Source organism: Oxyura jamaicensis, chromosome 11 (assembly GCF_011077185.1).
Source record: "Oxyura jamaicensis isolate SHBP4307 breed ruddy duck chromosome 11, BPBGC_Ojam_1.0, whole genome shotgun sequence".
Taxonomy (NCBI): Eukaryota; Metazoa; Chordata; class Aves; order Anseriformes; family Anatidae; genus Oxyura; species Oxyura jamaicensis.
The window spans coordinates 1672437-1693385 of NC_048903.1; the positions used below are offsets into that span (position 1 = coordinate 1672437).

The window sequence follows — 20949 nt, forward strand, 5'->3', positions numbered from 1 at the left end:
AGGAGAAAAATTTAGTAGGACAAGCCTGAGAAACCCCTCATTGCTTCCCTCCTCCCAAACTAGGAATCATTCATCTGTGAAACAAGACCAGTTTTTGATTTGCCTATGGTGTTACTTTCTTATGCCATGATGCATCATCCTCCCAACGCAAATAGAGCTTGTGTTTAGAGTTCCACAACCCATCACTTGCCTCACCTTCCTCATCCCCATGCCCAGAGTTCTGCTGGGGCTCAGAGTCCTGGGGATGAAGGGTCTTGTCTGGCTCCGACAGAAGAGAAATCCCATCGACGAGGTCATCAACTCCATCCAGGATATCGTTAGCACACAGCTGAAAAGAACAAGCAGACCCACATGCTGCACAATGGAAACCAAACCATGGAAAGAAACACCGCTGAACCATTCATTTCTGGATTTCCAAGGTAGGTTTGTCCACTCAACAGGCATGGCTTTAAGATCTTGGCATTGTAGCCGTGACAAGACGTTATTTTCCCCTTTGTCACCTCAGACAGCCTGGCCAAACCACCTGCTCACTTACAAAAGCCACTTAATTGACACGGCCAGTCTAATTAACAGAGATTTTACTTTAAACTACAGGTGAATGTCTCTAAGTCCTTAAATTAACGTGTGTGCGTCAAAAATAATTTATTTTTTTGGATCAGATATGATAGTAGCATGCTTCCTGCTTTTGATATTTACACTCCAGTAGGATTTGGAGGCCCAGGTAAACACCACAGGCCCCCGTGCTCCAAGTCCTGTACCAGAAAGAGACCGTGAAAACTTGCATTTTAAAGTTCAGCACAAGAAAAGAAGGGAAGATGAAGAGAAGAAACACAGAAAGGAGAAAGGATAAGGCTATGATATAGCAAATTACAGCATTGGTCACCAGCAGCATGTCATCATATGTGTAGGTTGATAAAGACCAAGAGCAAGAGGGGAGCACGGGTCAACAAGGGAAGAGACAAACAATTGATTCAAAGACAGGACAGAAATAAAATATTCACAAATGTATCAGGTAGGAGTAAAGGGTCACTTTTCACAGAAAAGGTTTGTTACAGACCTGCAGGACTCCTGCAGGATCTGTGCAGGGACACATGCTTCGCAACATATTCATTAAAGACCTAGAATAGGAGGCGAATAGCGACATGACCAGGTTTGCTGATGCCACCGAGTTATTCAGGGTAGTAACACAAGTGACTGCCAACAGTCACAGAAGGACCTTACAGGAGTAACTGCATTAAAATGGAAGATGAACTTCAGTTCAGATAAACATAAAGCAATGCATACAGGCAAAAAATGGCAAATTCAAGCTGAGGGAACAAAACAGAGGCCAGACTAAGCTGATGTTTTCATGGAATTGTGCCTGGCAATTTAAAAACAAACTGAGTATTGAGAATTCTTTGCTAAGAACAAAGCTCTGATCCCCATCCCAAAAAGGATATAGTAGAACTGAACAAGGGTTGTGAAAGACAAAAGGATGATCAAAATTCTTGTACAGGGGATGACAGAAATCAAGACCTTTTGACTTGACAAAGGAGGCAGCTGAGGAGGGATATGATGGAGGTTTACAGAATCATCAGTAGCACAGACAAGATGGTGTAAGATTGGCTGCTCATTTCTTTAATATAAGAGCTAGTATGTTTCAAACAAAACTACCAGGTAGCAAATAAACTCATGAAAGGAGCTGTTTTTCCACACAACATGCAGAAAAGCCATGGAACTCCTAATCACGGGATGTTTAGGATGACAGAAGTGTACACAGGTCCAAGAAAAGACAGAACAAATTAAGGGTAGTGGAGTCCATCGAGCTCTATTAGATACAAAGATGGCCAGGCTTGGTAAGCCTCTTAAGCTGTGAACTACAGGAGCCTGGGAGGGCATGTGAGAAACGTCACTCCATACTTGCCTTGTTCTTATCCTCTTCCAAGACATCCACAGCTGAAGATGAGACAGAGGGAGCAATATGGGCCATCATGGCCATGTGAACCTCTGGTCTGATGCAGCAGAGCTGTCCTAGTAATTGCATCAGCACTCTGCAACTGCTGCCAGGCAGCAGAACAACAGGACTCACACTGCCTGCACCAGGCTAAGAGGCAATGGAAACATGGGAGGAAGCAGAGGGCATGATCCCTACCTTTACCTGATACCTAGAATGCCAAGAAAAGAGCCTCGTCCAGCAGCCGTGGAGGCAGCATCTTCAGAGGTAACACAGGTAGTAACTGATCTCCACCTTCCCCAAATATCTTGTGTGCTTACTGTTAGATGACGAAGTGCTTTGGCACAGAGACCTCAGCGCAGGTCTGCCTGGGGATGTTTCTGGCCACACCTGGGCTGGAGATAAAGGGGGAAGTGGCAGCTGGCCGCTCTGCATCTGCAGCTCTAGGACACCAGAGGAGTGACTGGGAGTGCAAGGAAGGGGAGGTGAATACAGCCTGTAAGAAAACTGCCTCCAGTTTAAGAGCGCAAGTGTTTACGTACCCTCTGCAGCTGAGAGTCAATCCGCCACATCCGCAGAGTCTGATCGCGGGACCACGTAACCAGCTGGTAGTCTTTAGAACCTAAAAAGGACAGAAACTTATAGACCCAGCTGAAAGCAGAGCCCATCGCAGCACTGCTTTTAGTGTAAACAGGCACAAGCAAGCCAGCAGGGAGGATCCTATGGGAAAGGCACAAAGACAGAACTCACGAGTCCTATCCTGCCTTGAACTGACCCGGGCTAATCAGCCTTTATCCCTCCTGCACCAGTTACCACACCTCCAAACAGGGCATCATTTACAGACAGAATATAATGAATGTGATACCAGTTTTCGAACTAGGAATGAACAAGATCAGCAACAACACTTATTTAACCAGAAGGAATAATGTAGTTGAGAAATTGATTTATTTTTATGAGAACTGCAAAGTTGAAACAGGTGAAGAACTAAAATATCTTGATGCAGATGTTTTCAAAACATTTCTAAGCTACAGCAGCTGGTTCTGTCCTTCCTCCTTTTCCTTCTGAAAGACTCAGATAATGCTAAGACAAGTTCAAGTGGTAATAAAATACATCTACCCACATACTATCTATCAGCAGATAAGGTATCCAGATTTATTTATGTCCACGTTTGGCCTTGTGATACAGTTTAGGTTTCCCTTGTCAAACAGCTGCTGTGTTTAAGAATTTGCTACTGCACAGCTGCTTCCTACGCCCCTCCACTAAGGCACGGGGGCTGTCTAAATTCAGCACAAAAGATTTTGTGGAAGGAGAGCTGAGCTATCTTGGTTGCCTGCACTGAAGCAGACTAGGAATGCTTGCATGATTGATTAATGTTGCTTGAGATGAGGATGACTTCAAGCCTTGGATATGTATCTACGAACTCAGCTAAGAGCACAATCATGGTTCTGCTCGATTGTTCACAGACAAGCTGTCTTAGACTGCACCTGGTGGGTGCACAGGCTCCAAGTACATGTATCATGTACTGAACATCCCGGAGAGCTAGCACAGGAGTCCCATTCACTCACAGTGCAGAGAAGAAACCAGCTCCCGGCTCTACTTCGAGCCAGCATCCTTGCTGATCTGGACTCTCCCATCATCCGTGCACTTTTACGCAACGCTGCAAAGCAGCACCAAATCCAGGCGTGCTCGTTCTGTTGATGGCAGCTGAGGTTCTGGAAACAAAGCTGTGCTCTGTGTCATTATCCAACCTCTAATATGGAATTTCCTATATTTAGCTACCTACACTGGAAAATTGAGTCAGGATTTAACTCTGACAGCAGCCTCCCCATCCCACGCTCTCCTTCCCCTGCCATTGCCAGCACACCACAGATAAGGCGGGTGCTGGGTGCACCAGTTCTTCTGAAAGATCCATTTAAAACAGACTCGCAGGGGAGAGGAAGCAATTAAAAGTCACCGCTGACCCACTTGGCATTCAGTGGGTTTGCTTCGTTAGCATGGAAACAACAGGGAAATACTTCTGTGGCCACTGCCATAAAATAAGTACAAAACAGCTGTGACCTGGGGGAGATGGCAGGCAGGGGCTGGAAGGCAAATAGGAGCTGCTTCAAGGAAAGGCAGGAGTCAAAAGGTGATGGTGTGAGCATCACAGCCAGGAGCCTGGCCTCTGCACACACAGAAAGCCAACGGCAGCAGCCCATGGGAGACACACCTGGCCCTGGACTCACCTTCTTTCTGTTTCCTCCACTGAAACTCCAGCACCACATCATCGTGCCCCACGAAAGTATGCACGGGCGTGTTCAAGTCAAAGACATTCCAGAGAAGCAGACTGTTCTCTCGCCGGAGCTGGGGGACCATCACTGTCACCAGCCCGTTGCTGAAAGGCTTGAGAGAGAAACACCCTCCTGGTTAACCTCGGGGAGTTAGGCTCCCATGCTGTCAGCGTGCCCTGTAATTATTTCTTTTTGCCATTAACACGAACAAATTGGTTGTAAAGGAACTCAGCACTAAACAGAAACAGGCCTAAATCGGGAGAGGTTGGAAGGCAAGAGGCTGTTGTGCAAAACCAGCATTTTACAAGCGAAAAGATATAATAAGCTCAGAGGCATTCACTGCAGCCCACTTAAGATTTGCCATTTCTTTCTGCTTCTCCCTGACTTCTCAGCTGTGAGGCGGCAGGGGTTTCACCACTGACTTGTCACATGGGATCCTTGCTGCAGCTTGCCAAGAACTGCAATAACTGCCTCCTAGGGACCAAGCCCTGGCAGCTGCTCGGAGCCACAACGCCCAGAGGCACACTGTAACCCACTCCCACAGCCCCACTAGGGGATGGGGAAAGGGAACCAGAGCCTCAAGGCACAGCACTGACTTCAGGACATATCCAGATGTCCAGGGAAGAGAATAGATATAACTGATGGTAAGAGTCTTAGCTTCATACAACTGGCTGTTTGCTCTATAAGGCAACAGCTCTTGGATCTGACATGCTGTAAGAGCCCCCTGTGGCACACTTAAAGATCCTGGGAGCAGGGGAAGCTCTCAGAGAGGGCAGAAGACTGCTGCCCTGCTCTGTGCGGCAGGTACCAGTGCTGGACTTGAATGGAGAAACAGGACAGCGAGAGCAGCAGCTGCTTTCTGAGCCTCCTTGCTCCCAGAGCCAACCATACGGCACCTGCGTTTTATCCCCAGGAGGACGATGCCAAAGACTGGGGATCTCACACTGCCAGCAATTCCTTCCCCCACTGCAGATGTTGCTTTTCTTGGCCTTTTAAGCACCATAAGGGATTTTAAAATCAACTTAACATCCAGAAGAAGCACTGAGAAGCCCTTCAGCAGCTCTTTATTTAATGTGCCTTCATGCATTCGCTCTCACAGCACAAGTGGGGCTGGTGGGTGTTTCTCACTCACCGTGTATCTTGCCTTCCAGACGGGAACCTGGCAGGGAAGGATATTGAGGTATTTCCGAGGCTGACGGTAATCCCAGAACTTCAAAAAAAAGCAGAAAGACAAGCAAAGGCACAAGTCAGCTGGCCATACTTTTAAGCTGCAGTTTTCCATGTGGCTCACAGATAGAACAGAGTGAGAAACATGCCAGGGTGCCCACAGCATCATTAGTAACCCCATTCATTAACAGCAGAGATGGCCCCAAAGGATGAATCTCAAGCTATCAGCATCTGGCAGCAGCTCTTAAGACAACGAGCGACTTGGGGTCATGCTCACAGTGTTCAGAGCTGGAGTAATTAGAGCAGGGAGACAGGCAGCCTGCTTGGGCTTTCAGAGCTACAAGGTACCCTGCAGGCTCCTAGCCAATGTGCCAGTCCAGACTGGAGGCAGGCCCACCCTGCTGTTACTGCTGATTTCGTAATGAAGAACCTAACCTTTTGCTTTGCTAGAATACACATCAACTGCATTCACCTCAGAGCTTAGCTAAACGTGAATGGATTCCATTTGGCTGACATACCAAGCACACTATCCCCCCCCCCCAGCTCCCCAAGTGAAAGGCTCTGCGTAGCAATGCTTGCGGGCATGCTGATACCCAACCTGACGTGAGTTTGGGAACCCCGGGGGCTGGAGCACATCTCACACCAAGCTGCTGTGATCAGCTTGAGGCTGGCAACACCACATTTTGGGTAGAAGGCTCTTCTGGCAAGCGACAGGCAGAGGCAGTGTTTTCAGCTTCAGTACTGCCCAAATCACCGCAGCCATGTTAACTATGGCAAGCATACGTGCACCCACCCTGCAGTGACTTCTCTGCATCTATTCCGTAAGTGTGTCCCTGGCTCAATGCATACAGGCTGCCAGAAACCAAAAAATAAGGACTCAGATCCTGCCAGTGGCGTGCCCTTCCCAAAGCAGCAGCAGGGATGTGCTCCGCCGCCCTGACACCTCCCAGGCAGGAGTCCCAGAAGCAGCCCTCACCCGCACAGAGTTGTCCTGGCTGGAAGTGGCCAGCGTGTACTCGTTGTCAGGGTGCCAATCCAGGCCGTGGATTTTCGAGAGATGAGCTGCTAAGTATTCCACTGCAGTGCTGGGTTTCTGGAAGGAGACATTTTCATTCTCAGCACGGGACATCTGAAATTTGGTCTAGTTCTCTGGCATAAAAAGATACACTTTAACACGGGCAAGAGGTAGAACAATCCTGTCGGGGAAAGGCATTAGCTCAGCAAAAATAGGTGAAGGAAAATGCTGTGAAAGGTGTGTCAAACTCCACAGCGACCAAGTGCAACCCAGCACCACGCTTTTATGCTCAGTAAAACAGTTCAGTACTCTGAGATCAGCAGCAAAGTGTAAATGGTCAGTTTTTGGGGAAGGAGGTTATCTACACACTCTCTCCAGTCTCCTGGGCTCCCAAGTCTCTCTGGTTTCCCTCTTAGTTTTCTCTAGATCAGCCCACAAAAGAGATTGGGAATAAAGCAGTATTTTTTCTTGGTATTTCTCTGTGACCAGGGGACACCTGCATCAGGGAGGTGGGAATATGCACGGGTGGCTCAAGAGACCCTCAACTCACCCTTTTGTCCCATATTCGGACATCCCCATCGTGGCTTGTTGCTAAACAGTTGGCATTCTTCTTGTTCCATTTGACCTGGGAAGCTCCAGCTGCAGCACAAACAGAGCAGGTCAAACCAAGCAGTTAACAAGTGGCACAGCACGCTCCTCACCTGTCCTTAGGGATGCTCTTAGCCCAAGGAATTCCTTCAGAGGAAAGATACCCCAGTAGCCAGCATGAAGGCTGGCTGAGAGTGAGTAAATCCTGATTCCTCAGCTTAATATGTCCTCTGAAGACCTCAAAGCGTGCTCCAGGCGCGTGCTGTTGTACCACAGGTCGCACTGGATTAAAATATCCGTGTCTGTTAGCTCAGGTGGAACAAACTTCTTCCACACCAGAACTGCAGGTTCATCGCCGCCCTCCCAGATCCCTTCTGTATTCCTTCAGGCTGCTTCCCAGTGCCCACAGACGGATTCGTTTGTTTCCTCAGCACCCTCTGTGCAGTCTGATGCAATACAGGACAACGGTGTCCTCCATCTATTATTAACACAGAGGTGTGGGAGAAGACCGTGGTGCGGGTGGACCACGAGGCTGGCCAGCTGGAGGCAAGCACACCAAGCAGATCAAAAGGCCCCCCTCAGAAACTGTCAAAATACACCAAAAGTCAAAGATAGCAGCGGCATTGTACAGAAACCGGGTGGTCCAGGTATCATGAGGGACTCAATCAAGGGCCTAACCCAGAAGTGGGCTGCGCTTGTTTCTGACAGGAAACAAAATTAGGCTTCGGTTGGCGTGGACTGTTCAGACATTGGAAATGCGTGTTCTGTTCATGCTTACTCTGCAAGTATTTTCAAAACATTTTACGCCATCAAAAAGGCGAGGTCCACGAGAAAGCTCAACAGATCTCAGAGCCTGCTGCTATGCCTTCGCTACCTTCGCTACCTACCTCCTGCTGCACGGCGAGCAGATTCACCCTCCCCGTCTGGCAGAAAGCTAGCCTGAGGGAAAAGAGCTGCAAGCAGGCTGTGTTGATTGAGCTGATCCACTCACTGAGGGGCACACAAACGTCTGGACAAGCACTAAGGAGAGCCAGGCCTGGGAGGAAGGAGGCTCTCTGGGGAGCTGGCTATTGGGCTGGCTCGGCTGACCTGTGGAACCTCACCCCAGGCACCAGAACTGAACGCGGCGTCTCTGATTCTGTAAGGCTGTTGGTGCTTCTCTCCGATTCTGTAAGGCTTTAGGTGCTTCTCTCCGATTCTGTAAGGCTTTTAGTGCTCCTCTCCGATTCTGTAAGGTTTTTGTTGCTTCTCTCCAATTCTATAAGGTTTTTGTAGCACTGTGGTCAAGAAGCTTACCAGCTGGGAGGCAAGGAGAGGCTGCAGAGGTGCAGCCTACGGAGCTGAACTGAGCAGCAGAACACGAGATGCGTGTTACGAGGAGTGCTGCAGTGCTGGGAACAGTAACTCAGGAAAAGGACATGTTTTCCTCGTCATCTGCACTTCACCCTCCTCCAGCACGAACCGGTCGGGACTGACACGCGGCACCTGCCAGCAGGCAGTAGGTATTACAGGCAGCGCTGCCAACAGCCATGACAAGTGCCTTTCCAGAGCAGGTGCAGCCCACAGAAAGGGTTTTCATGTCATCGCTGCAGCTCCCAGCACGCTGAAGGTGCTCCAGGGAAGCACAACACAGCCTGGTAAAGCTCCCAGCCCCTCACGGGGGGCAGGCTGGGCAGTGGGCAGTCACCACCACTGCCTGGAGTGCAGTTGAGGTTCTCAGCTGATTCAGCAGAACACAACTGGACACGGAGACATCACAGACAAGCAGCACAGAGGACAAGCAGTGTGGCAGGGTGGTTAAGCAGGGTAGAAGCTGTTCACATCCAGAAGGCACAAGTGCCCCCAGTGTTCAGGACAGCCAGTCCAGGCACAGCCCGGGAACCTCCAAGGGCTGGAGCTGCAGCTGGGGCACCCGCTGCAAGGCAGGTAAGTTGTGGGAGGCTTGGAGAAGCAACACCAGAAACAGCGTAGGGGAGGCTCACTAAGAGCTGAGACAAGAACCTGTGACTAACTCACCCAGCAGTGAGCCTGCTGAAGGCCCCAGCCCCTTCGTTTTACCAGTCTTCTTGCTCCACATTTTTACCACCCCAGAGAACCCATTTTTCCTCCCATTTCTATGCCATGAGCCCACAGCTCCAGCTGGCTGGCTGGCAGGCAAAGGAGCACAGACGCTCCTTTTGTTACTATTCACCCTCTGCTACAAAGCAGCAGCACAAGAGGAACCCTTCCCCTTCATCCTTACTCACATCCCTTCCCCATTCTGCTCCTCCAAAAGGAGCCTCTCAGGCTGCTGCTGCATGGGACAATCACACGTGGCGGCACTTCTGTGCTCCGCCACGCTCAGCCGCGGAGCACGAAGGAAGAAAGGAACAACAGCAGGGGTGCACAGCACCGAAGTTATATATTAAACCTGACTATGTCGCACATACACAGCATACTTACCGACTGCAGAGAGCGAGACCGTGGGCTTCCTGGTGTCTCTGAAACACAACGTGGTGGATGTGAGCACCCAGGGCACAGCCCAGCAGGTCCAGCCTCCCCAGGGAGCTCCTCACCGTGCCAGGACTAATTCAGTTGCTGCCTCCTGGGAGTTAACGCGCCTCCTGCTTACTTAAATTGTAAATCTAGAACTCAAATACGCCACATTAAATGGAATAATCAAGAAGTAATGAGCTGGAGGACAGCAGCCATTAGCACCACCAAACACAGCAACAAATTCAGGACCTAGGATGGAGCTGGAGGGGACGTGAGGGACGAGAAACACGTGCGCTGGGTGGCATGTTGCTACCCGGCAGGCAGAGGAAACACTGGGCTCACTTAAGTGTTGCTTAAGTTGTTAAGGAAGCAACAAAACCACCTTTCCCAGGAGAACTGAAAGGAACAAACAGAGCAGTGGAAAAAAAAATCAACAAAAGCCACGGCTGTGTTTGTTGAGCCCTTGCAGACCCTGATTCAAGGCAGATGGAGCAGTGACTTCAGAGCACAGGCTTCACTTCCAGGATACAACAACATTAACGGGATGTAAACCCAGCTACACAGACTCTACAGACCCATTTCTGCAGTGGTACAAGCCTGTGTGGCACCACGACAGCTCGCAGCAGCTAGGACAGGAATCAAGGCAGTAATTCAATCCTTGACACTGCTCCTCGGGAAGTCACCTGCCCTTTCAGGAAAAAAAGGCCAGTGGAGACAAGGAATAGCATCTTCAGCTCTTCAGGTTAGCTGAAAAGCAAAGTGTTTTCTGGAATGAACTGCATCTCTCCCACCAAGAATTTCTGCCTAATCAGAAAGTTATTTTGTAGGAAAAATGAAGTGGGGAACTTCCAGCTCCTCTTACTGCAGGATTACTTCCCTAGAGCTTCGTTAGAGGCTTCACCAGGATGTTCACTTGCTGGAGGCCAGCAGCCCTCAGGGCTCACTGCCCTCGGACACTCGGGCCTTGCTAGTCAGTACATGCAGGATGCAGACGTTTGTCAGAGACTCAGCAAGCATTTTTGGACGGGTGATACACACAGACACAAAACAGTGGAAGGGCACAGCACAGTTAAAGCAGGGCTCCTGACACAACCTTCAGAGAATCTTTTTTTTTTTGCTTGGCACTAAGATAATATCACAGGAAAACACAACCAGCAGTTATTGTCTCTCTGTCTTTTAATTACACATTAATAATATATTGTCGTTTTCAAGCACTGTTTAACCAAGGATCTAAGTGCTTCGTAGGAGCTAAACAAGCCTCAGGGTACCCTGGTGCGGTGGGGTTATATAATTATCCTTCTATTATAACTGAGCAAGGGAGGCAGAGAGGAACAAAGTGACTTGCTGGGGGTCATAAAGAGTTGCTGTACAGCCAGCATGAGAACCCAGGAGCCCCAGTGCCAGCTCCCTGCTTCTCAGGTACAAAATGTGGGGCTTTAATACTGGCGGTTTTGGACAGCTCTGGTACTGTGAAATTACTCATGATAGAAAGCACCAGGAATCCGGGGAAGTCATGAATTGGAAAAGGTTCCTGAGCAGTGCTGCCAGTCTTCACAGCACTGAGGGAGAGTCAGCTACAGTCGCTGAATTTAGAGGAAAATGACTGCAGGATCATGAAATGGTGCTCACTCACTCAGCTAAAGGGGAAAAGAGATCTTGAGGAACACCCTTGGGTTCCAGGAAAAGCTTCCGAGGAAAGCTCTGAAGTAGCTAGGGAGAAGGCATTTTTTCCCCACTCAGGAGTCCGACTGTGACTTAACCATACCTGCTTCCCTTCACTGACTCTGACCTGGCTTGAAAGCAGGGGAACAGAAGCCACCTTCGAGATCACGGGAGGGGGATGGAGCCCTTTGTAAGCAAAGCTGAAAAGCAGCACCCTTCAGTGCGTGCTTTGCCCTGCAAGCTGCTAATTACAGAAACGAACCCAGCGATTTCCCCGCAGTGCAGAGGCATACTGGTTCTTACTTGATGTCCCAGATGTAGATGTACGTGTCAACCGAACTGGTGACCAGCAGGTCTGGCTCAAACACCGCCCAGTCCAAGTCACTGCAAATGCAAAGTCAGAGTAGGAAAGCAAAGAAAAGCAGTTAGCATCAACAGTTATTTGAGAATTAGCAGTTAGCAAGCCCCCAGGACATTTCTTTGACAAATTCATGGCTACTCCAAGGCATCAACTGAAACTTTTTAAGTAAAAAACAAGATCTTAATCATTTCTCTAAGTAAATTCCAAGAAGCAATGAAATACTTCTAGGTAAATTCCAGTGAAACATCCCCCTAGCCCTGAGCTTTAGCTGTCACACGTGCGTGCTCTTTCCCCCACAGGAACAGGCACACTGTCTCGGCGAGTTCCCTGTTACCACACATTCTTGGCATCAACCCTCCGTTCTGGAATGCCTTCCTGTTGGGCTCACCAGGTGCACCTGGGACACAAAGAGCCTCCAGGCAGCCCAAACAACTGCCATTTCAATTTGCTGCGATTACTTTTCACAGTCAGGAGCTGGAGTAAAAGCACTGTTTCACCTGCATTTCCAACCCAGCACTAAAGCACGCCCCTGGAACTGCAGGCAGGTATCTTCCACGCACCACTAACCCACCATGAACTTCATCTTTGGGATTACCTGCTTTAATTCAGCTCTATCACACAGAAACATGGCTGAGATTCAATTTAATAAACATGCTGTTATCTATTTCCCTGCTGATGGTCCTGTTTATTACAAGGACAGCAGCCTAAGGCAATGACACTTAAGCCATCAAGGGCTATGTTGATATTCTGGGGGAGCCACTTCCCATCTGACATCTCCTCCAGATGGGAAGGCAAGGCAGAAGGGCGGACAGCGAGTACAAACAGGCTCAGAGTAGAACCTGAGTAGGATCAGGACCGAAACATTCACCTTCTATGAAACAACTCCTTGTTTTCCACCCAGCAGTTCACAGCACCACTTGGTCCTCACCTGATCACGCGTGTGTGTCCTTGCAAGGATGTGCAAACTTCCCCGTTACCTTCCTTCCACTTATACAGGTCAACTCGCTGGTTGCTCTGAAATTAAAAGGAAGAAAGAAGACAATGGCAGGCAAACAAGGCAGGGCAGGAAGCCATGTGCCAGGACGAGGATCCCTTCCCTTCGAATAACCTGTTACCAATCAGTCCCACTGTGAGTAGCAAAGTCCTTGCCCAGAGCAGGAGAACGAAGAGGAACCTACAGGCTGCAAGGACTCAAAAGCCTACGCTTTAATTACATCCACTTAAAGTTGGAGATAAACAAGAACGGGAGAAAAATCACATTGCAAAACATTTCCATGAAATGATGTTCTCAGAACTTGTATTTCCTAACAAGCAGCTGTGACTGCAGGCAGCAGGCAGCCAAATTCTCTCCGCAGGAATACCCTGCCAGTCTGGTCGTGTTCACAACCGGAGTTCTCAGTGAGGGAGATGATGGATCACCACTGGTCCTCCTCAGCATCCCCTCAATTCCCTTCTGGGATAATCAGGGCCACTGCAAAATGAGACTGGCACAGTCTGACGGCTTCAGGGTCACCTCCTCAAGGGTACTTCCATTGTTGCCAGCCCAGAAAAAAAAGAGCTTTAAGTGCTTATCACTAACTGTAAACCACAGGAGCAAACCAGATGAATCAGTGACAGCGTTATTTAGGGCTTCTTCACTCATTCCAGGAATAAATCCTCCCCCAAACCCAGCCACACACACACAGTTACTTGAAACTAGCTGTTGTACTTCAAGTTCTGCCTCAGCCAAAATTTACTTCCTGCCCCTGAAAGGTTAGAGCTGGCCCAGGCTGAATTGCCTTTTGGGGTGCACAAATAGCACCAAGCACAGGGGGTCTTGAGCCCTGGCTGGAAATCCGCGTTGGTTTTGCAAAAATCAAAACAATAGCTCTTCAAAATTTGATCTTCATTAGCCCCTCATTTTCAAGCGTACATGCAGAAGTAGGATAAAGATAATAGAGACCAGACCAATCTTACATTCTGTGGCCTTTTTTTTTCCTACCCTAAAGCTGCTTCGTAAGAATTTGAACTTGCAAACGGATCAAACACTCCAGCCTTCCCTGGAATGGAAGGCCTCCTCCCAGCCCAGCAATAACATACGGCATTTCTCTAACAGCTCACAGCAGGGCTGCACAAGAGCTTGGGGCAAGGAAAACTCCTTGCATGTTCCTCACTGACAGAAAGACTTAAGAGAGGAGAGTGAAATTACCCAACAGGGTTTGTCCAGGACTCCAGAGTGGATGCTGCAAGATAAGCGTCACTGGAAGTTTCTCAGGCTTTTAGTGGGGCATCTCAGGTGGAAAGCACTGCCCGTAGCACCAGGCGCGGCTCCTCCCACCAGAAGCACTTTTTATAAAAGCACTTTCAAAAGAGCGCTTCTGCTGATAAGAAATAGCACAAACTTCCAAGGATTTCACCACCCTCTTGTTCCAGCGTTTGTGACCACACAGCAAGAGTAAGGAGGATCTATCACGGAAAACAACGGCATTTCTAAGCAACAGCTGAGGAGTCCCCAGAAATGCGCTCGGCCCAGAGGGCTGACACGGCCGGGCACAGCAAGAGGACGTGTCTCAGCTCTTCTGGAAAGAAGCCGAAACAACGAGGAGCCCTTACCCAAGCACAAGGACGGGCTCCCCCTCTGCCTGCACCGCTTCCAGTCAATTGCGCTGCGAAGCAGGTAAAGCTTTTTGCGAGCAGGATGGAAGCCTTTTAACGGGGATGCAGAGGGATAAGGACCCTCGGGACTGTCTACAAGCCTGGCGTGGTGCACTTCAGCTGGCTCCATATGATGACCCAGCAGAGGATTCATGGAGGATCATCAGCCAGCCTGAGTCCAAAAGGAGCCAGCTGCGCTGAATCCGAGCTCATTTGGCCTTCCCGATGTAACTTCACCCCCCTAGGCATGGCCCTGCACAAACACATCCAGACCTGACCTGGAAGGCAGAGCGGAGCACGCAGCACAAGCCCACTTCCCACTTCCCAACAAGACAGGCTGAATTCCAGTCCGAGGGCAGGGCCGTGCCGCATCGGCACCGGAACGCCAGCTCACTGCGAGACAGCTGCTAGGGAGGTGTCCCTGAGCCAGCCTGGGAAACCTGCCTGATCCCATCTCGGGGATCCCTCGCCTGATGTGCAGCAGCAACTACATCTTAGCATCTTCATCTACAAACAGCAGCAGCCAGGTTATTGCCACCTACGACGAGCTGAACGGAAGGATGGCTGCTGAAGGCTTCTACGAACAAGCAGGAACTTTTAAGCCATCAGTCATGCACCAGAGCTGGAAGGAGAAAGACTGGGGGTCAGGGAATGTCAGAGAGCAAACTGACAAAGGCTGTAACTGGCACCACTGGTCCCCTTTTCAGGCCACCTTTAATGTCAGTAGCTACAGAGCACGACAGGCTGAGTGAAGAGCTACAGGCTGCCCTCAAGTCTCAGATGACCACTAGACCAGCCCTTTTTAAACACTGTTTGCATGACTGCTTCTGCAGACCAGCTGATTTACTTCCCCACACACGAAGTAAGAACTCCTTGCTGCCCCGGTCCCTGCCAGCCCAGGTTGTTACAGCGGTGAGCGGGTATTTAGGGACTGCCTGGTGCACCACATCGCACCAGGAAGGCGGGGAGGCGGAAACAAAACAGCACAGAGCAAGAAATTCAGCAAGTGCGCAGATCTCCTAACAGAAGGGAGGTCAGAAACAGAACACCCCCCTTCCTTCCAGAAAAGGACCGGCTGGATGCCTGATTTATCTGGCAAGGTGCTCCACAAAAGACGAGGAAGCAAAACCAGGTTCAACAGTGATCAATAACTGAGAACCGCCAAGCCCAGCGCCTCACCTCGCTGGCAGCAAATCAATCAGGCCTTCACCTTGCTACGTGACTTGCAGAGGCACGCCCGTGCCAGCCCCACGCAGCCTTCCCAGCGCGGAGTTTCACCCACAAAAGCCCGGGGAGGAGCACGAGCTACAGCTTTTAAACGAGTGAGCTTACCGAAGCCGCAAAGTAGTAGGCGCAGCTGTCGTGGGGGTTCCACTGCACCGCCCCGATGTCCCACTTGCTCTGTCGGGAGATCTTGCGGTGACCCTCGTTGGGGGCATCCAGGTTGACTATGTAGAGGAAACGGCGGCTGCAAGGCAGAGATACAACGGGGCTGCATCACACGCTCCTTATCTCCAAACCCCACGCTCGCAGGGAGCTTACAGCCTGCTGCCCAGAGCACCAAGGGAAGCGTTTAACGAGCCCTGTGACAATACCTCCCTGAGAACGCTACGTTAGACCACATAATTCCAAGAGGAGTACATTTAATAAAAACTGAAAATCAAGACATGGGAATTAGACAGAATCTGCAAATGCAGCGGGCAGCTGAGACCAGAGAAAGCCCCGGATAACTGGGACACAGAAGGAAGCACTGGGGAACGGTGCCCTGACAGAGGTGGCTGAGGGTTTTCACACCACGCGGTTTGGGGGCTTGGTTCTGCAGACGGTACGAGCAGAGCCGTGCAGGGCTAGCGCACCCGCAGCACCTCGTTAAGGTGGGTGGACACGACACTGCACGGGCCCGGCTGCGTTACTGACCTGAGCTAACCCTATTTGCAGCAGCGAGACATTTGCATGCTGCTGCAGCTGAGCTCATACGTCCTGCTGGACCTGGGCAGCTCCCCGCAGAGCTAGGTGAGGTATCGCTCCCTCCAGCGTGATTCATCTTGGGAGCCAGATAAACCACCCCGAAATAATTGTAAGGGAGCTGAGCTCTAATGGAAGACCAGCACCAAAATACAGGGAACCATACGTAATTAACCACATCAGCACCACCTATGTCAGCTGCACAGCAAGCACACAGCTGCTCTCAGCACCGTCAGTTTTCCCAAGAGCACAGAGAGCACCTTTGCTGCCTTTCCAAACCAAAGCCCTCAGAGCTACCAGCTCTGAAGGTGCTGAAGCCTCTGAGGCTCTTCCACAGCTTTAAAAAGAAAGGAGCCGGATGCTGAGCAGCTGCTGGAGAAGCCTGAGAAGCAGCTGGACCTGGTGCTGGATAGCAGACTGCCCTCAGCTCACTTCTGGCCCAAATAAACTCGGAGCTGTGCAGGTGTAAGAACAGGCATCGAGTCAGAGCCAAACCAGCTGCTGAGCAGGCTGCTCCTTCGCAGGGCTCTGCATGGAAGCAAGAAGGCCTCCGAGTTGTGCCCAGCCACCCTTTTCCTCCAAGGCCAACCAAAGCTGTGCCTGAACTGGAAAGGAGCATCCAAATCGGTGCGGCGACTGGGCACAGGACGGTGGCAGCCGGGCAGGCTCCTGCTGAGCAGTCCAAGACTTGCCCTGGGAGTGGCTCCCCAGCGCCAAGCCCTGCCAGGAGCTCGGAGTTCACAGCACCTCCTGCAGAGCCGTGTTAGCGAAAGGGCTCCGTGAGCGGAGCTGCTGACAGCAGAGCCATGTGTGTCCTCAGCAGCAAACCCAGTGCGTTGCCTCGGTGTCCCCCCTCTGGTCCCCTGGAGGTCCCACAGCTGGTTCATCCAGGGTACAGGGACAGCCGAGGCAAGGCCGAGCTCGCACAGGAATACATCGCTGGCAGATGGCTCTGCTAGCACCTCGTGGATGGGGGTGGCGACGGTAAAGGGAAATGGGAGAGCACAGGGTAGAAAACGAGCCCTGAGAAACCACAGCAGATGTTTGGCTCTAGGTGAGGATCATCCCACGCTGAGCCAACAAAGGAACAGGTCAGAGAGCTGGGCTCCTCTGACCAAGTGCACCGCGGGGTGCTCGACCTCCCACAAGCAGATTCAGGAAAACACGTCAGGGAAGTCACGGCAGTGTTTTATTTTGCTGTCGGTGCTGGCTTTAAACTCTGCATCCCATCGGAAAGGTGACCCAGATCCTCTTCGCGAAGCCTCGAACAGAATTCAGCTGCACCTTTCCGCAACAATTCGCCAGCCCTTGAGCCGAGGTCGGCCTGAAGGCTGCTGATCTGGCCCGGGGAAGTGCCTGGCACACAATTCTAACGGGGACTGTCACACTCACCCTGAGAGTACTGCGTGCTGTCCCAGGCAGTCCACTGACATAGCAGTTGCCTGTTAAAGAGAAACAGAGAACAGAACTAAATTATCGCGGTCAGGTCAGCTTCTCAGACACACAGCTCTGGGGAGGAGCCCAGGGAAACCCGCAAGCAGGTGATTTGGGGATGCAGGATAGCACAAAGAAAACATCATTCTATTTTTTTAAAGTAAAATGAAGCCGAGATGTGGCAAACACCATGACGAGCACCGAGACCTTGCTCCGTTCTCCCTGCTATGGCAATCACAGCTGCTGCCGTTCCATCAGCAATCCTTATTGATCAGCCCCTGCTCCTGCTCAGGAGCTTTCCAAGCCTCTCTCTCTCCCATTGCTGGGCCAGATTTAATTGTACAGGCACTGGGAGATAACAGTGCAGCCATTTGTACGTGGCTGGCCTCCAAACGGGAGATCTGAGAGGCATCAGAATTTACTCCTCGTGTAGGAGGCTGAGATAACTGAAGTGCCATAAGAAACAAAAACAGTCTGGAGATTCTCTCCCCCCTCTTTGTTCAGAACGGAATTGGACAACGATCTCGTTCACTTGCCCAGAGAACAAAGGGAAATTTGACTTGAAAAGCTGAACAGTTCGTCCCATAAACATAGATATGACTTCAAGGCAGTTTTCAGCACTGGCAGCACAGAAGCAGAATATGCCCCACGTTCTTCAGCCTCACTGCTGTCATCTTCAAAGCCACCTCTCTGAAGGCTTCGCGTGTCTCTGCTGCTGTTCGCGATTCACTCGGTGCTCTCCGCACGGACCCAGCAAGACTTCAGGATGTCCCGCAGCTGCTACTTGGAAGCCGCACTGAAATCGGACAGCCAGCACGGCAATCCCGCTCCATTTCAACCAGATTTGTCAGAATCAAGCAGTATTTTTTCAACCATTCTGTCCTGTCCTCTGCCTGTCCTCAAGTGCAGGAGGGAGAACTCATCCCCTGCTCGCAAGTGCCCCAGCCAAGGGCAAGGCGGCAGCACCGGGGGCTTGTCCCTCCTGCAGACCAAAGGTCCACGGGGAGAAGAGCTTGTACCTGCACCCCGCCAAGCTGAGCTCCGTGATTTCTGCTTTCCTTGCCTTTTCCTAGGTAGCAAATCTAGTCTTCTGGCAAGGTCTTCCTAATCCTAAAGCTAACACTTCAAATAAAGAGCCAGTTTTTTAAACCTCTAAAAGGCAAAGAAATAATCCCAGCTTCCAAGATTTCACATCACCTTGCAGAACAACGTGCGTTATTACAGCTACACCCCAACAAAATCAAGCAGGAGCAGGAAGTTTTCCCAGATGATGCACGTTTTGCTCGAGATGAATTAAAATGGGGATCACTAAAGCCATTACCGGAACCAGAGCTTGCTCATGTGATGGAGAGCTCGTCAGCCGACGTATTTCACACAGCTTTGGCCGTCTTTCCCCAAGGTAGAACAGCAGTCAGTTTAAAGTGATTGATAACTCCACGCACACGTTTATTTTTCTGGCGTTGGCAGCAGGATCTCATAAATCCTGAAGAATCGTTTCTAGTAATGAACACTGGTAAACCGTTTTTCCAGGCACTGAGCATCAGAAAACGTCACGACTAATTAGGACGAAGTAAAAACCTTCACGTGCCAGGCCTCTGGGTCACAAATTAAGTCATTTTATGGTGATGTCTCCCCCACAACATTACAGCCTCTTATCTAGGCAACAGGGAAAAAAGCCCTCAGCAGCTGCCAGATGCATCCGACGCGCCGTGTGTGTCGGTACGTCAGTCCTCACAGCACGGCCTGCCAGAAGGGGGAAGCTGAAAGAGAGCAAACCAACCTGAAAAGAGTCTTTATCCTGAAACAATCAGACTAGCTGGAGTTGCTGTTTAGGAGCACCAATTATCCCAACAAGCACGTTAGGAACACTGCATGTCTGAAAACCAGCTCTGAGCCCACAGCCCAGAAAATACCTTCTGCAGATGGCTGGCAGCTGGTTTTGCAGACACGTACGGCGATAAACGCAGCAGCTGCCCGCTCTTTGAGTTATCTTGGTTTTGGGGTAGGGATGTCGGAGACAGCACGGCCTACAGGCAGAGCTCGAGCCTGGTACAGGAGCGGACCAGCTGAGGTGATTCCATCTCTCAGTCTTGGGTTCCCTATCTGCAAAAATCTTTCACGCAGACTCCTACAAAAAGCTCAAGCCCAAATACATAAATCAGGTTGGTCTGAAAGCAGCAGCCTAGCAGCCCCGGACGCTGGAGCTCTCTGGTTTCACAGGGGAGAGCAGGCAGGTCGGAAGAGCTCTGGAAAGCACCAGAGTAAGCCAAAACGACCGAAATAGCAGTGGTTAACCTCCCTGCTGAGGTATACACCAGTGAGACTGAAAGGCAGCGCTGCCGAAGAGGCTCCCACACCTGTTCTTTCCCCCTCCGCGAGTCGTTATGAATAAGCAAACGAATCATGAGGCACGTCTCTCCAAGCCAGATGCAACCTGAATCCGTGATCTCGGAGTAAGCACCTTCGGATCTCAGTTTCCTGAGAGCAAATCCTCACCAAGAGACCAGGCCGCTTTCAGAACTTCTTCCAGGACCACGAGGCCGACGCAGAGTGCAGAGCTGGAAAGCTGCGTTAGCTCACAGAGGGCAGGCTGGATGCGACGCGCGGGACTCAACGCACCCGGTGGGCACGGAGCTGACGCTGCTCTGGAACACGAGGACGGGCTAGAAGATGAGAGACCTTCCAGACTTATTTTTCTGGGTTTCCTGCTGAAGCAGCTCATAGCTCACCCACCAGGCTCAGCTCTGTGAGGCAACTGGCGATGCCTTTAAAAAAAAAGGCAAAAACCTGTTTCTCAGAATAGCTCCTAAAAAAGGCACGCCAGCAAAATCTGAAGGGAGTTCTACCGCAAGCAGCACCTTCAGAAACAAAAGCCGACCCCTTTGCTATTTAAAGATCGAACCCGCTTTTCCTGCCAACCGAGCCCCGCTCAGCGGCCCCGACGGCAGCCAGCAGAGCGGCGGTAACGGGCTCGGAGCAGAAAGACGTGTGGGAAGAGGTGGCGGCTCCCGCGAGCCCTGCCAGTAGCCGGGAAGAAACAGACGTGTCTGAGGTCTAACTGAGAGCGGGAATAAAGCGCCAGGTGAATTTTCCCCATAACCTGTAGGAGCAAGAGAGATATTCAGTGGTTCTGTCACGTGCCTGCCATTTCTGCCTGTGGCTAGGCCGGGAGCTGCCAGAGAAGCCCCACGGACGTGGGGCTTTGTGCATGTAGAAGGCAGAAGGGGCGAGGGGCCGGCCTGGCTGCACCCCCGGCCCACCGCGCCGGCTGCTGGCTGCGTGCCCGCGTCTTCGGAGCGCGGCTTTTTACCAAAACCCCCCCAAAAAACGACCCCAAACCGCGCCCCCCCGCAACCCGAACCCCTCTGCCAGGACCCCACCGCCCCGCCCCGCCCGGCCCAGCCCCGCCCCGCGGCCGGGAGCCCGGCGGAGCGGCGAGGGGGCG

At 51.1% G+C, this 20949-nt stretch overlaps 2 protein-coding genes across 4 annotated transcripts in view; both read right to left on the reverse strand.

The window, feature by feature from the left end:
* WDR59 (WD repeat domain 59) overlaps nucleotides 1-19927 on the reverse strand; it is a 45645-nt gene extending 25718 nt beyond the window's left edge. Inside the window, exons 1-12 of one of the 3 annotated variants that reach the window (XM_035336876.1) lie at nucleotides 19418-19927; nucleotides 17463-17512; nucleotides 15438-15573; nucleotides 12400-12485; nucleotides 11414-11494; nucleotides 9416-9453; nucleotides 6936-7024; nucleotides 6347-6463; nucleotides 5336-5413; nucleotides 4159-4315; nucleotides 2476-2555; nucleotides 196-328 (exon numbers count right to left, since the gene is read on the reverse strand). In XM_035336876.1, coding sequence (XP_035192767.1) covers nucleotides 196-328; nucleotides 2476-2555; nucleotides 4159-4315; nucleotides 5336-5413; nucleotides 6347-6463; nucleotides 6936-7024; nucleotides 9416-9453; nucleotides 11414-11494; nucleotides 12400-12485; nucleotides 15438-15573; nucleotides 17463-17503 — 1036 coding nt within the window. In that variant the 5' untranslated portion in view covers nucleotides 17504-17512; nucleotides 19418-19927. Of the gene's footprint in view, nucleotides 1-195; nucleotides 329-2475; nucleotides 2556-4158; nucleotides 4316-5335; nucleotides 5414-6346; nucleotides 6464-6935; nucleotides 7025-9415; nucleotides 9454-11413; nucleotides 11495-12399; nucleotides 12486-15437; nucleotides 15574-17462; nucleotides 17604-18040; nucleotides 18392-19417 lie in introns of those variants that run through there. The other 2 variants (XM_035336875.1, XM_035336877.1) reach the window with 2 other exon arrangements.
* LOC118172864 (breast cancer anti-estrogen resistance protein 1-like) overlaps nucleotides 19236-20949 on the reverse strand; it is a 24573-nt gene continuing 22859 nt past the window's right edge. The window contains exon 4 of the mRNA XM_035337050.1: nucleotides 19236-19264. Coding sequence (XP_035192941.1) covers nucleotides 19236-19264 — 29 coding nt within the window. The remainder of the gene's footprint in view (nucleotides 19265-20949) is intronic.